The 16,526-nt window shown below is 38.9% G+C and overlaps 1 protein-coding gene across 1 annotated transcript in view; it reads left to right on the top strand.

The window, feature by feature from the left end:
• Positions 1–16,526, top strand: part of USP32 (ubiquitin specific peptidase 32) — a 52,193-nt gene that overhangs the window by 25,750 nt on the left and 9,917 nt on the right. Inside the window, exons 10-22 of the mRNA XM_010145341.1 lie at positions 2,240–2,301; positions 2,413–2,515; positions 4,277–4,469; positions 5,610–5,785; positions 6,525–6,665; positions 9,220–9,337; positions 11,414–11,568; positions 12,295–12,376; positions 13,818–13,892; positions 14,505–14,643; positions 14,909–15,014; positions 15,630–15,803; positions 16,326–16,500. Of these exons, the coding sequence (XP_010143643.1) occupies positions 2,240–2,301; positions 2,413–2,515; positions 4,277–4,469; positions 5,610–5,785; positions 6,525–6,665; positions 9,220–9,337; positions 11,414–11,568; positions 12,295–12,376; positions 13,818–13,892; positions 14,505–14,643; positions 14,909–15,014; positions 15,630–15,803; positions 16,326–16,500 (1,699 nt within the window). The remainder of the gene's footprint in view (positions 1–2,239; positions 2,302–2,412; positions 2,516–4,276; positions 4,470–5,609; positions 5,786–6,524; positions 6,666–9,219; positions 9,338–11,413; positions 11,569–12,294; positions 12,377–13,817; positions 13,893–14,504; positions 14,644–14,908; positions 15,015–15,629; positions 15,804–16,325; positions 16,501–16,526) is intronic.

The raw sequence follows: 16,526 nt of genomic DNA, 5'->3' as shown, positions 1-16,526 counted from the left end.
AAATGAAATTTCAAGTGTATCAGCAGTTATATTTTCCATTAGAAAAAGGCTGTGTTCTTACACCAGCATTCTTGCAAATCTTTGCCAAGGAAGTGACACAGGAAATGAGAAAAGGTATTGCTGACTCCTTACAACCACCTTACATTTTCCGTTCAGACCGTCTGAGGAACCTTTCTTTGCTTTCTTAATGAAGCACTCCTTGAAAGCTCTGCTATCTCATCGCTCTTGTGTTGCAGAAGCTGAGGATTAGGGATGTGCTGAATTTGGTTTTAATTGAGCTCGAGTTGGATTTTTAGAAATCCTCAAACGAGTCACTTTGTGCAGAAAATAACCCCTTAAGAGTATTTTTATTCCCTGCAGTTCGTTCCTTACCCGTTTTCCAGAGAGGTTGGCATTTTGAGTTTAAATACTAATAATCCTAAGGGAGCCTTGAAGATTTGCCCTAATTTAGCATTAACCTCCAGCCCCATATGACAATTTCTGTTCTTCCAAGGTGCACCAGGAAGAACCAGTGGGCTCTGTCCTCATCGTGCCATTGAAGCTTAATCAGTTACAGGGTCAGACTGTAGCAGAAAAATATTACATCATAGAGAAGCTGTATGGTTTTTAAAAAAATAATTGCGAGAGGCTGCCTAAATAGCATACTGCTGAGCCTCCTGTTTATGACCCTGGACCACTATATAAATTTTATTTCAAACTGTACTTTCCTAAGAACATCAGAGTGACTGAGTGAGAGTATTCTGAGGCCATCAGCTACACCACAGATGAAAAGAATAAAATCAGAAAGTTCTGCAAATTCTTTTTCCCTCTAATTGCATCAGGTTTTGCTTACACTGCAGCCTTCTCAAGAAGGGCTGTCTTTATTTTTGGACTGTCTAGCATCAAATATCCTGTCATAATATTGATGAACTAACAAATATCTATGCACTATTGAGGTAGAATGAACAAACATTTAATACATTTGTCTTAATGACACTTACACATCACCATTGTTGCATGTTGCTTGTTGGAGGTCTCATTTACGGTAATTTTTCCTCCTGACAAAGTTGCTACATTTTCCTTTCAGATGTTAATTTTTATTTCCTTTGATAACTCTTACCACATGAGGCACCCTCACCTCATGCTGCAGGCTCGGCACCAAGCTGGCACAGGGCAGAGCCTGCCGTTGGTTGGTCTGGGCATTTGTTTGAACTGCCCTGAGCTCGTGTGTCTCCTCTGCAGACAGAAAAGCGAAGTGGTCTGAGGGGAGCGCCTGGGAAACCTTGTCAACAAATTGGTTTGTTTGCAGCGAGGTTAGTTTATATGAAGAATCTGATACTGGCACGGTGTTACACGGGTTTAAAAAGAACTATCTGAGCCAGCTGTGTTGTGTGTGCTGGAAAATCTGTTGCTTCCCAGCAGCTAATGGCCTTTGTTTTATTCAGAGTGTGAAATGTCTCTCACACTGTAATATAAATCTAAATAAGATATCTCACCAGTCATTAGAAATCTCCAGCTGAGATGCAAATTGATGGCCTCAAAAGAGACATAAGGAAACGGCTATAAATCAAGTTATGAGTAGCAACCAATTTGAAGAGTGTCTTAGAGAGGAGACAGCTGACCCTCCTCCCTGCAGTGGGAAACAAAGACTCCTGCGGAGTCTGTTCCCCCGCTCATCGCTCCCTGCCGCGGGCCCTGTGGCTGGGAGAAACGGGCCAGAGACCTCACTGCAGCCAAGGCCAGGATGGGTTTACCAGGAAGTAATGGTAATTACTTGAGCGAAATGCTCACCCCCTGGGACTGCCATCTTGTACGTGGAATAAAACCCCACCCCAGTTCTTCCCCTTCCCATTTTGTTGGCTTTTAACCTGTAGCTTATCCCCTTGCAACAGCTGGTGTTCTCCCAGTTCCCCACTCCCTCTCTCCAGAACCTACAGTCATCTTCTCTTCTTGTATGGCTGATCCGTGTCAGTTCCCATGATCTTTCACGGCCTGAAAACAATGAAAATTAGTTTTCTGTTTCCCTTTATCTCGGGGTATCTGACAGTCTTAGTATCTGTCTAAACAGGGGGAACAGATTGTGAATCTCATACCTCAAAATACTTCTGTTTCAGTCATGATGTTCAATTTTAGGAAATCTCACTAAATAATTAAAAAGGAGGTTCTGCGAGGTCCCGTGGGAGTTGTTCTGTTCTTCCATTTCCCTAATGCTCGTTTCATAGTGGTGTAGGTCTTCATAAGAATTCCTGTCTCTTTCCAGGTGTGTCATATAGTTCTGGGGCTACGACCTGCCACTCCAGAAGAGGAAGGACAGATTATTAGGTGCGTATTTTGCTCAGAATCTAAATAGGCTTCAGAATCACCTTTTTTTTCCAAAAGACAGACTCTAATTTCCCTGCTCCATAATATTTCATGTTTATGCTTTATGTGCAGAGGCTGGTTAGAAAGAGAAAGCAGGTATGGCCTTCAGCCAGGGCACAACTGGTTTCTTATTGCAATGCCGTGGTGGCAGCAGTGGAAGGAATATGTCAAATATGTAAGTACAATAGTAATGCATTCAGAATAAGTGATTTCTTGGTATTGGTGAATGTGTTCATGAAAAAAGACTGTGGAGCAAATGACTGCTTAACCAGTAATGCTTGAAATCCAGCATCTCCTCTCTCGTAGAGGAAAACGATTGTTTTGCTGAATCATTGCCACATGGTGAGCTTTTCACTCTAATTTCTTTAAACTGTCATCTCTTTCTGTATCTTGCTTCATCATTCCTACACATCAAAATATTTTAATAAAATACTCTCACAATAGTACTTCCCTGAAGTCTTTTGAATCATTTGATAATAAATCTACCAGTTTGGGTTTTGATTTTGTTTGGGTCACAAATACACACTATTCATTTTCTGGTTAAATAAAGGAAGAAATTGATATAATTTGATTCATAAACAATGATGAAAAAGAGAGCAGTACCTGATGGTGATCAAAGGAGTCCTACTAAAACCTTATCGTTGCAGGGTGCTCTTCAAGTAAAATATCCAGGTTAAAAGATCCCTATGAATTTTGCAAAAGAACTTATATTTATTAAATTTTTAAAAATTAAGTTGAATAGTATTTACTTGAGGTGGAGATAGTCTTTGCAGGTTACACAAGAAAAATAAACTATTTCTCAAAAGATTTTATGTAGTGGTAAGTAATCACTTAAGTATTTGAGTGGTTTTATAAATACAAATAACTAAAAACACTCCGAAAACTGCAGTGTATGCATTAAGCATGTAATTACAGTTGTTCTTTGGGCACAGTGTGTCAGACGAACGATGGCTGAAATGCCTGAAATACTAGGTAACGTGGTCCTGGTCATAGTGTAAGTACTCAGCAGGGCTCGTGATTTCATACCTAATCCTTCCCATAATAGCACAACGCCGTGAGTCACGCTGCCCGCCTCTCGAGCAAAGAGAACACTCAGAATTGCCGTGAAATTAGAAAAGATTGCTGTAATTCCAACACACATTTTAGTCTTATTTTTATACTTTTAGCTTTACTGCTTAGTTTTGGTATTTGACAAGATATTCTAGTGATGTGGTGAATAGGGGACCACATAAACCAGGAAACATCCCTTTTCCCGGTGTCATTACAGTGATGTTCATCACATGGGTTTTCTTTTTTCGTCTCTAAGGCTTGGTTAATTCCCTTCTGCTTTGCCATTTATTGTCATTTCTTCTTGGGACTGGTGCTGTACACGGGGTAGGGTTCTCCTTGCATCTTGGCTGTACTGGGAAGGCAAGTCATGCTTTTGTGGGGATGCACATTTTTTCTCCACCTTTATCTTGCCTGTGAGCCAGACAGGCTGCCTTTGCAATGCTGTTTTTCCAAAGGAAACACAGGAACTTTGTTTCAGAACAAACTTAGAGAAGACAAAAATGTTGCAGGTTTGAGGCAGGAATGTTTTTTGTTCTTGTGCTTGCTGTTCTCATTTAACCATATCAAATTCAACAAGGACAAATCTTCAGATACTTATAGTCTGTAATTATAGCTGTCTAAAATAGTTGTCTTTTTATGTATCTAGATAGAGAAAATAGTTCTGATATGTCACAATTTTTGTATTGTGCAGATAGTTTATTCGATTGGTCTAACAATTCTGGCTGTTTATGCAGCTCTTTCATCAGTAAATATAGGAATTATTTCCTGTAAAGTTCACTGTGATATGCAGAAGTGGTCATGTAGCTGTGAATTTTTGTGATTGGTTTGGCTGATGCTAAACATCTTTGGTGGATATTTAACTTTTCTATTTGCCTGCCAATTTTAGGATGCAAACCCTGTTGTGATAGAGCCTTCATCTGTCTTGAGTGGAGGTAAGAATTCACTCGTAGCTGCTGCAGCCAATACTTCAGAACAGGGAGAAGAGAAAATGGGAGGTCTTAATTACTTCAGTGCAACAGAAGAAAAGTTTTCAGATAATATTTCTACTGCATCAGAAGCCTCAGAGACTACTAGCAGCAGTAAGCATAACATCTTATTTCCTTGGAGGTTTTGAGAAAACTACATACTGCATGATTCCTCCAGGTGAAGAGAGAGCACGGTTTAGCTTGCAGAAGTGGCCTGCCTCTGCACACCGCTGAATTACTAGGAGCTTTTACTCGGTGGTGGTTAAACAAGAAACAGTCTTGTTTAAACAGCAATTAGTCTTTTATGCTGCGATTAGATTCCAGAGTTGTTTTCAAGATAGTTTGTGTCCTACCATTTATTTTCTGAGTGGATTTTTTTTCTGCCCTCTGCACGTTAAATTGTTTCTAGCTCATATCTAGTTGATACGGTAATGTCTCTTGCAACGGGATGAACTGGGATACTACAGAGAGGAAAGCAGCTGAAAAAAATTTAGGAAAAGCATGCTTACAGTTTTACAGGGCATGTGATCTAAATGAGTTTGTGCAGATTCCAGCAGCCATCTTTGCGAAAGAAGGGATTTTACGGAAGATTTTCAGTCAGTTCTTGTGAGAATGTGAGAAGTCGAGGTTTTTCTTACTCAACAGCTGAATGTTCCATCTGGTATTTTAAAATCTGTACCTTACAACTGTGACCTCAATTTAAAGTAGATAAATTACTGTGATCATTTTGGGGGTAGGGGTTGAGGGAAGTAGAGGGGGCAGGAAGGGAGGCAAGTTTGAGGTTAAAGGTTCTTTCTTAACATGAAATTTAGATTAGTGTGCTGTATAACCAGAGGAGGTTCTGTAAGAACAAAAACATCTGCTTTTTCAAGGAGGAAAAAGAAAAAGGCTTTATCGTATGACTGTTTGGTTTTGTATGTAAGATTTTCAGGATATGCAGACAACAAGAAAATGCTAACCATGTTTGCTCACGCAAACCTAGCTAGGCTGTTTTCAAAGCAGCAACGCTGTGAGTATCTGCTATGGCTTTTGGATCTTCTCTATCCGCTTCTTTACATTTTCTGGGAGTAATAGTGGATTTGTCACTCTGGCTGGGAAAAGTTGCATGTTTTATTGACGTAGGAAGGATAGCAAACTTCTTCAATACCCTTTTTTCAAAACAAACAGAAGAAGGATACAAGGGTTTAACTCATGTTTATGGAGTCAAGAGCTGAAATAGGGGTTTTTGTTTGTTTTTCTTGTGTTCTGTTACAGATACTCTTTACCCTGGCACACCAGGGACTGATGTATCCTTTGCTAGGCAGCATAATACTTCGGACAATAATAATCAGTGTTTCCTCGGAACCAATGGGAATACTTTGCTACAGCTTAACCCTCAGAAGCCAGGAGCTATCGATAACCAACCCCTAGTAACACAAGAACCAGTGAAGGTAAATGCATCGGTCGTGCGAATTCAGGAGAGGTATCTTTTAGCATACTTGTATCACAGCTTTTTACATGTTGGGGTTTTTTTCAGGTAGTGGCTTAATTCTAAATTAACCCTGCTTTGTCGTATAACAAAATTTGGGTTTCCTACTCTAAAGAGGAAAAAATTGTGATCTAATTCTGAGGCTGCTATTGGCTGTTCTGCAAGAAAAGAAACATTCAAAATGTTCTTAAAACTTACAAATGAAAAAGGCATTTAGGAAAACACCGCTTTCAGCGTTAAATGTAGAATAGTTTAGCAGTTAAACACTTTATGTTTTTAATCTAAATATAAGAGTTTATTCCTGTTGCATAAACCCAGAAAAATAGTTTAGTAGTAAAACAAAACTGGCAGCTTTTCCAGCATTCCTGCAACAAAACGTAAACCACAGACTGGCATCATCAGTGATGAGCACAGACTGGCTTTCTCTGTGTGTTAGGTGAAGTTGCTGGAGTAGGTGACACAAGAGGAATGTGTTTTGAATTTTACACTGGACAGCCTTTTAGAGAAATAGCAAATAGTGAAGCTGGAGTGTTAATTATAGTACATTTAAATACCATCTTTCCGTGTGAAAAGCATTTGCTAATTGCTACTTAAAAGTGTTTAAATAATTAAGAAGTGTTCTGTGTTGGTGAACTAAAATCGTTGCAGCTATATACTGCTTTTTCCACATCAGATTTGACAAAATCCCTCTTTGTTTAAAGGCTGCATCATTAACAATGGAGGGTGGAAGATTAAAGCGATCTCCACAACTGGTTGAAGGAAAAGACTACGTAATGGTACCAGAACCAGTTTGGAGAGCACTTTACCACTGGTATGGAGCAAATCTGTCCTTGCCCAGGCCGGTAAGTTGCAATGACAGATACTGTTTACTTGCCATAACCCCCAAGATACAATATAAAGAACCTGATGTGAGCTTCTGCCAGATGCACAAGTTAATCTGTGGTCATCTCCCATTCATCCAAAATGCACAGTGCAAATGCCAAGCCCTGAAGCTGTGAAACAACAGTCTCAGGAATGGAGGTGGATTGTGGATGTTTACCAGGAGGTTGCAGCGCAATCCCACGGAGACAGTGCAACGGGGTGGAAGTGCTGCTCAGCTGATGGCATTATTAAAGCAGACAAAAGTAAACTTGAGATCAGGTTAAAAGACTTGACATCAAAACACTCGTCTTTAAAAGCTGAGATAAATTTTCAGCTGGTCTGCAAAACCAATGGCATTAAAAGCGGGACTCTGCAGCTTTGAAAATGCATTTCTCCTCTCTTGCAATGTCATGAAGTGGGGGCAAGGTGACAATTGCTGTCCTTCAAGTTCAGTTGTTGCAGGTATTACAGATTGTGCCCATGTGAATACCAGTTTTTATTTTGAGCAGATCATATATTCAAAATAAATAGTTCTTTGCTGTTCTTCTTCTTCTAGTGTTACAAAAATTGCCTTTATTTTTTCTAATTAGTAACTAAAAATCTTACTGGCGAGGCATGTAATGATGATTCTCATTCTTCAGCACAAAATCAGTAAGGCTTCTCCAAACTTACGGCATTTGTCAGGAAAGAATTCATATGTAGTTAATTTTCACATTTATTACAGCAGAAAAGCCAGTGAATCACAATAAAATTGTGAAATGGTTTTACAAACAATCAACATAAGTGTTTCCATTGTGTAATAAAAAGATGAATTTACAAATCAGTAATTCTGCATTTTTATATCCACACTTATTGCCTGTAGTCACTTAAAGCCTTGTAATAAAATGAACTAATTAGCAAGGGCCTATCAAAGATAAGGTGTTGTTTGTGCTTGTTTGCATAAGTGTTTGGTTAAAAAAAAAAAAAAAAATTTTAAGAACTGAATTTGCCTTTGTGACTAAACCAGTATTTTCTAGGTTAAAGCTGTAGTATCTTTGATTAAAAATTAATTCTGCGCACAACGCAGAATGTATCTCGGGATACAATTTCCAAATGCCAAAGTCCTGTGTATTAACTGGAATGGACTAAGTGGACTCATCGTTAGTCCGAGTTACCCAGTGAGGGTTTTTTTGGTTGCAGTTAAAACGGCAACAGCATTTCTGAAAGAGAAGCAGTAATTATATAGCAATAGCCATTGTTGAATCATATAATTTCCTCAGAATTTATTGAGCTATCTCTCTGTTTCTCTGTGCAAATATTGCAAACCTATTAATGGATCGTGAGAGTTGGAAGCTAAAGCTGACATGCCTTGAATTGGTAATACTGAATTCATAAAAAAGTAGCTTGATATTGGAGGCAAGAAAAATTGGAAGTAATTCATTCTGTTCACTTAGAAATGCTGGAAACTTTCTGCAGTTTCTGTGGAGTATATTTATTGCATACCGTGGTTGGTTTATTCTTTGTCAGGCAGTCTCTTATGGGAGCTACCCTTAAAAAAAGGAAGCGAGGGGATCTTTTTGATGTTAGCAAGAGAGGTTAGGTGGTGGGTGTCACAAATATTCAGTGTCACAAATGGGAGAGAATTAGCTGTAGGATTTTTGACAGTTTGGTCTGTTAGCTGTAGTACTGGCAATTATTTTACAGTGAAAAATCACTGGCTTCTGTTACTCTGCTCCCACACATTCTCCATGGAAACAAACACCTCTCCTCATCCACATCTCTTTATACACAAACTGACGTGCTTGAGATTTTGGTGATGGGGTCACTAGAAACGAGACTTGTATGCAGAGTGGGAGAATTTTAGTTTGGATATCCTGTCTGCAAAGGAATGTAAATATGTCTAAACTGTAGCTTTTCTGTAATTAAGCAATATTTTGACAATTATCTGAACACTTGAGTTCTTGAAGACCATTTGATTCTCTGCACCCATGTGCAGAGGCATTTATGGTCCCAGTCTCCCACCCCGCAGCAGGGACTATTATGTGGTTTCTTTACAGAAAATGTCAGCTTTTTCTGTCAACGTAGCAAAACGCAAGAGAAGTAAGTTTCAGTCTGTTCGTACAATATGAAGATTTTAATCTTATAGTTTGAAAAGTTCAGAACAGATGTCTTATTCAGCCTGTGTGTGTTTTTTCCACAGTCGTGAAACCTCAATATTGAAGTATACATTGAGTCGAGTTAATAAGGCTCGTTGTAGATTCACGTATATTTCAGGATTATAAAAATGTTCTTCCCATGGTGTCGTACAGGAAGCCACTCTCCTCTAAAGGTGTTTGCTTTTGACAATCTGCAACTAGTAAGCTTCAAAAAGTGCTTAGAAATCAGTAAGCTGTGGATATTTGCTGAAGACTCCATAAGAAGTTCAGAAGATTTCTCGTCTCCTAGTAAAACACAGTTTGTTTTTTTAACAGTATGCTTTCATCATTGCTTCCTATTCCTGTGGGGATTTTGTTGGGATCAGCAGTCTCTAAAATGTGTGTTAAACCTCTTTGCTAGGTGATCAAAAACAGCAAAACAAATGTGCCTGAATTGGAGTTATTTCCTCGGTACCTGCTCTTCCTGAGACAGCAGCCTGCCACTCGAACACAGCAGTCCAACATCTGGGTGAATATGGGTATGATGAGCCTGAGAATGTTTCCTCAGCATTTACCTAGAGGTAACTTAAGAATGCAGCAAGAATACAAGTGCGCAGTTTCTCAGAAAGCGAGAGCCACAGCTTGCTGCCACTGTGCTTGTACACCAGCTAATCACCTGTAAGGCACAATCAGCCCTCGGTAAAGGGTGAAGGGCTTTCCTCCTGTCTCCTCTGGAGAGGAAGAGACGTGAGGGAGCGTTAGCAGTGGAGTCAGTTAAGTCACGTAGTAACTGCAAATAGGTGGGTGAGTTGAAAGTGAGAAATGAGCACTGCATAAACTAAACAGTGAGAAGGGCAGATCTGAGTACTCCTGTTGGGAGTTAATTTTGTAGCCACAGAACTGATGCATCAGGATAGTCCAGTGGTATCATAAATGGAATTGCTGTTCAGCCAGCTGGTGCTGAGTTACTTGGGCAGCTAGGATTCAGTGCCCAAAATATTTAATACCCTTTAGAAAGCGGTTGAATTAATGGACTGTGAAGACTGTTACCTGATGCGGTTCATAAAGGCAGTTCAGCAGAAAGCCTCACGCAGAGGTTTGAAGGAACACCTGATGTTCACACGCTGTGTGCGTTTGGATTCACACAAATGTACAGAAGCATCCACAGTAATTTAAGTTAGAAATGGGCTTACCTGGCTACTGAAAATTAAATCCTTCAGCCTTGCTGGTGTTAGCCTGAGTTTAAAAATCTCATGCAGATGCTCAATTTTTCACTGCTTTGCTAGAATCTAAAACTTAACATGTAGGTAGTGGCTGTCTGCTTGATTGAGTTCCGCTACAGAAACTGCCTGCTACCCAAATTCATTTTTCCTGCTTGACCTAATAAAATGAAAACTGCTTTGTTTGGACATCCTAAAATGCCCAAAATCAAATAAAGAGAATCTTCTGATCTTGATTTGGAATTATTTTGCTCTGCACTAATTTATTTGTCCAATCAGTGATTAATCATTTGGATTTCAAATGTGCTTTCTTGCTGTAATCTTACAACTAATCCTCCCATCCCTAATCTCAGAAAGTGCCTGTTTGTTTTCTTTAAAAAAATGAGTACTCTGCTTGGTATACTGAAGCAAAACAGATGCTTTGCTGCCTTCTAAGATGATTGCAGTGTAGTTTTACTCTCTTGACAAATCGCATGTAATGTTGCATCCTTTCCTAGAGTACTGTGTATTGTAATTGTTTGACAGTGAAACTAGAACAAAGTCACTTCTCTGGTTCCTCAAGCAATGCAGTTGCCCGGTTGGGTTTGGCTTCATAGCAAAAGCTTTCCATGAGTACATTACAGACCCGTCTCTGTGAGGAGTGGGGAACTTCCACGGCTTAAACTAAAGAAGATCAAAAAATAGAATGTCTAAAGTTAGCCTCATCTCTTGTGTAAATGTTTTATTTAAAGATGAGCTCGTTATTATAGAAAAGAGCAACAATCGCAACTGATGGAATTAATTTGCATTGCAAACATGAGATTGTTGAGAAATTCTGGTGAAAATACAAGGCATCTTCACAGAATGTTTTGAGAATTTAGTTATTAAGAAGATTGCTATTGTGAAACCGCCAGGCTGATTTCATCTTCACAGAGGAGCTGAAGCAAAGTCACGCGACTTCCAAGAATAGCCAGACTGATTTTTTTGACCTTATTTTTTGCTTACAGTGTTCTCTTAAAAAGAAAATTCTCATGAAATTTTGAAGTCTTTTATTTTGAAAATTACCATTGTCTTCGATACTCTGTCTTTAAGAGGAGAAAAGAACAGTCCAGTCTTTTAAAACTTCTTTGAAATTATTTGTTTCCTGGAATAATTTTAGGGGAGCAATTTTCTAACAGGTTTTGGTAAGAAGGTAATTTTATCTGCTTTGCGGTAACGAGTTAGTTGTCCCACAGGGTTAGTAACAACCAGCTTTCAATCAAACTCATTATTTTGTACATAAACAGAAGCAGTCGAACTGTGTCCTTCTCATTCATAAAGCGTACTCGTAGTGTATAAGTTGTCATTGATCTGCTTTCAGTTGGCCTGTAGGTGTATACATTATCTTTTGCCCCTTTCTTACGATTGTGAATCCAGGGAATGTACCTTCACCGAACGCTCCTTTAAAAAGAGTCTTGGCTTACACCGGCTGCTTTAGTCGAATGCAGACGATTAAAGAGATACATGAATATCTCTCTCAGAGGCTACGTATAAAAGAAGAGGATATGCGCCTCTGGTTATACAACAGTGAGGTAACGTTGGTCTTTCTGCTTTTCTTTTTTGTTTTTTAAACAGCTACTGGATATTGTACATCTTAGTCTTTTCTAGGAACATTAAATACACGTGCACGAGAAAAAAGAGCAGTGGATGTAAATTTTCTTTGCCGGTTAACTGCCCAGCTTGGAAAACCTCCTGCCACTTGTTTTCTAGGGGTTTTTGTGCACTCCAAGCAATGAAATTCAGATGTTGGTGTTAATGACCCAGAAAACATATCTTTTGTTTTCCTAGTAGCCTGACAAACATTTAATTACCCTGTGATGTATTTAAAAATTGGCATTTGGTTAACCTATGAAAAGGCTTGATATGAAGTTTCATAGAAATGGCTTTAGATGGGAATAAAAATATACTCCTTCGTTGACACACATGATGCTGCAGGCTTCTGTTGACAAAGAAGACAGCAGCCATTCAGGATCCTTTTCAGATCACAACGAACAAGCAGAATGTATTCCTCCAAATCATTAAGTGCGTGTAATTCTTTCATTCTAAAGAAATACCTCACAAAATTAAAGCATTGAACTAGGTGCTTCTGGAGATCGGTGAACTACTGTATTTAATTAACATAGGTAGGAATCTGGAGCTCTCATTTTTGTGAAGAAATTGCTGATACTGTTTTAATTTCATTGCTTCGAGATTAAAATATCCTCAGAGAATTTTAAATCTAGAAGTAATAACTATATGAAGTATTTTTTCTCCTGCAGAACTATCTTACTTTGTTGGATGACGAGGATCACAGGCTGGAGTACCTTAAAATTCAAGATGAGCAGCACTTAGTAATAGAAGGTATAAAGAGTCTGTAATAGGTTTACAGACTTAGAGTTTTATATGGGTGTCTATATGGTTAATAAATGGTGTGTAGTACCCATTTCTGTAACTGCTCAAACTACACAAATATATAGGCCTACTGCCTAAATATTATATTTTTTGAAATGTTTTGAGAAAGAAGAATATGTGTGAATAGATGTCTGTCTGTCTCTGTATGTGTTTGAAAGAAATGAAGGAAGAAATACCAAAGCTGGAAATAATCCACTGTCCTTACAATGATAACTAAAATACCAGAGGTGTAAAAAAAAGCAGCGTGAGGCATCTGAGGCTTTTCCATTACCTGGCTCTTCTTTCACTAATTCCGCAGGTGTTCAGGCGGTGATATTTGCATGAACACATTCTTACAGAGCAAAAGGTGACAAAAACTGCACGTTTGAGTCCATGTCGGGTTCATTTCTGAGATTTTCATTACAAGCTGCTTTTATTTTCACAACTGGAGAGAACCTAACACATTGGGACTTGACTGACTGCCTGCCTGACTCTTGTTGTGCTGAAAAAGAGACTTAAAAGGCCTCAACCTTTCATGTTTCAATTTACGTCCATTGTGTCTCGCCCTCCTGCCATGCGCTGCCACACTGGGCAGTGTGATCCGTCACACGTACATTAAGCCTTGGTCAGGGGTATCGAGGTGCACGGATCAGCTGAGGCTTCAACTAGTTTGACCTTTTGGGCTAATTTTTTGATACGTGGAACAGGAGTGTGGATACTTACTGCAGTCTGCTGCTGTCCTTATGACACAGAGCTGTACAGAATCCTGGGTCTTGCATTGTTTCTATACAAGTTTCGCTGAGGTAGCTTTGTATTACCCCTCAGGTTGGTGTGCTGGAGGGACTCATCCTTTCTGCCGCTTGGCTCAGCTCAGATGTAATCAGTGTAACATTGGCAGAGTGGGTGATGCAGCTCATTGTGTATCTGCATTAAGACACCAGAGAAAAATGGGAATTTATATGTCTCTAGAGAGGGACAGCACCTTGCTGGGTCAGGTGAAAGAGAACCCCGAGGCTGTCCCACTTTATCTTGAAACACCTGTAATTTGTCCCTGTTTTGAAATACACTGGAATCATTTTTTTATATTAGTGATCGCTCATGAAGCAAACAGATTTGTTCCAATCTGTTCAAAGAAGTGTTAGCATTTACTGACAAATTTGTTATCCAACAGGAAAGAAATCTTAAGGCTGTGTTCTAAAGATGTTTCTGGCATAGTAGGAATGATGCCAGTATTAGAATGATTTCCAATAATGACTGGAAACATTGAAATGATAACTAGCAAAAATAACAATTAAAAATAACCAAATTTCTAATCTCCATTAAATATTAGAATATTTTAATTAAACCTTTTCAGCTGTATTAGCTCACTGAAGGAAGTAACCAAATATCCTTATGCCATATCTTGTTCTAGTTCGGAACAAAGACATGAGCTGGCCAGAAGAGATGTCTTTTATAGCAAACAGCAGTAAAATAGACAGACATAAAGGTAAGTGTCTCAGCACAGTTATTGAATTATGATGAGAAGAGCAGTCCAAGAGCCTATATTACGTTGAAACAATTATTTTTAATATTAGTGCTCTTAACATTTAAGAGGGTTTTTTATGCCTGTGCTGCTTTACGAGTTCCTTCTGATTTCTTAATTGAGATGCTGGATGCGGGGAGGTTGGATGTGTAGATAGATCCTTTTGTAGATGTTTGGTTGCAGCAGTAGCAAATGGCACATGGCAAATTCTGGAGTTTGTGTTTTTTTAATCTTGGATTATTTTGAAGGTAAAAAATAGTTAAGATTTTAATGAATTAATCCAGAAATTTCAGTACCATAATTATTTGTTTGAAAATAGTTGGTATGGGTTGTACTGATATCTGTGTTGTATCGGAGCCAACAAAATACCTCAGTTGCTATTGAGTAGAGTTGAGGGAGCAGATATTTTGAGCAGGCTGGTCCTCTGCTGTATCTACACTAGCTGTAGTCTCATAATTGGGAGCAGGTTAATTGAACTGATGCCTGTGAAAATGTCATATTCTTAACTCCACTAGTACACCATTCTGAATTTTTCACATCTGCACAGTTGCTGTAATTATGTTTTCTTTTTCTCAGTTCCTACTGAAAAGGGTGCTACAGGATTAAGCAATCTGGGTAACACATGCTTCATGAACTCCAGTATCCAGTGTGTCAGTAACACACAACCTCTAACACGGTATTTCATCTCAGGAAGACACCTCTATGAACTTAACAGGTAATTTTCTCTTTGAGACTGTTGGCATTTCTTTAAAATGAGGTTCAGCTTTCAGAAGTAGACTGTATGAGTGAATTCTTTTAAATTCAGTGTTATCAGCCATCAGCTGTACCGTGCATACTAGATTAGATACATGAAAATATAACCTCTTGTTTCTGGGAGAGTTAAAACAGTTCAGCAAGAAGCCTTTGCACTTCCTTGTTTAACCCCATGCTTGAACTTTGTTTAGATTCTAGTATGGTATTAATTACTTCATGATTTCTAGGACGAATCCAATAGGAATGAAAGGACACATGGCCAAGTGCTATGGGGATTTGGTTCAGGAGTTGTGGAGTGGAACTCAGAAGAATATAGCACCGTTAAAGCTGCGGGTGAGTCTGTGATGTGTGTCATTTCAAAGTAGAAAGCAAGAATTTCTTTGAGTAGCAGAGATTTTTTTTAATACACTTTTTCCTGGTGTTACCTGTATCGTAATGGTTCTGGGACTCAAATCAGTATCTTCCCTAGAGAAAGGGAAGGAAACTTGGACATATATTTCACATAATTGTTGCCTGTGAAGCCGTATCCTGGGCAGCCAGTCACCACGTGTATTACTCCAAACTGGCCGTGGAATTTGCTTTCTTGCCTGTAAGGAATGTAGGGAGGTGTTCAGGAAGCGGCTGTGCAGGAGCAAGATGCGCATCCCAGGGTTCAGACATCCTGGCGCTCAGGACTTGAGTAGCTTTCTGTGGAGTATAACCATGGTTCAGTGGAAGGAGTTACCTGGTATGAATCAGAGGTTGTAAGATGGGGCTTTTATAGCCCTTGTTAGGAACAAAAAATGGTCTTTTGTTCTGAAAGAATAGGCCGACACTTTTAACTCTTGGCAGTTGAATTTGTGCTTGTTGACAGCATGCGTCTTGTCTGCAGTATTTTGACTTATTGGTACAACTTCTATTACGTGATGTTAAATAACTTTCTGGGTTGTTTGGGGTTTTTTTCCATAGTGGACGATAGCAAAATATGCTCCAAGATTTAATGGCTTTCAACAGCAAGACTCTCAGGAGCTTCTGGCTTTTCTTTTGGATGGTCTTCATGAGGATTTGAACAGAGTTCATGACAAGCCATATGTTGAGCTGAAAGACAGTGATGGTCGACCAGACTGGGAGGTAGCAGCAGAGGTATGGGTTAAAATTTTGGGGTTTGTCTGCTGTTTCTTTTTCCCTGTAGTACTAAGATGCTAAGTTGTTGATGAGGCTGCCTGTGGCAATACTCTTTCAGGACTGTACTGCCTTTTAGAACTTGACTTCTTACATCACAGTTCTAACGATTCCACCTTTGAGCTGAAAATGAGTTTTAAGCATTATAATAAAGTTATAAAGATGATACTTCACAATCATTTTGAAGAACTCCTCAAATTACTGAATAACAAAATATTTTGAAATATTCGATGATCCTTCCAGAAGTACTTTAAACGATGTCGTGCCTTGATAATTTTGTTAACTGAAATAAATTTTCTTTACTGATGTTGAAACTAAACACTTCCTACTTATTAGAAATTAGTAAACAACTTCTATGGAAATAATTTGACTTGCATAGGCTAATGAAACTTTGGAGGTCTTCCAGCACATCCTACCTCCTGTAGTTAAAGCCAGAAGTTGTCAGTTGCTAACTTTGTATTGTTTTTCTGTACTTTGTTTTAGGCCTGGGAAAACCACCTGAGAAGAAACCGATCCATTGTGGTAGATCTATTTCATGGGCAGCTGAAATCACAAGTAAAATGTAAAACTTGTGGACATATAAGTGTTAGGTTTGACCCTTTCAATTTTTTATCCTTGCCTTTGCCAATGGATAGTTATATGCACTTAGAAATTACAGGTGAGTAGCTGTTTAACTCCCTATAA

Source organism: Buceros rhinoceros, unplaced genomic scaffold (genome assembly GCF_000710305.1).
Source record: "Buceros rhinoceros silvestris isolate BGI_N320 unplaced genomic scaffold, ASM71030v1 scaffold9411, whole genome shotgun sequence".
NCBI lineage: Eukaryota > Metazoa > Chordata > Aves > Bucerotiformes > Bucerotidae > Buceros > Buceros rhinoceros.
Note: the sequence above shows the minus strand (reverse complement) of the source record. Positions and strands in the feature narration are given on the sequence as shown.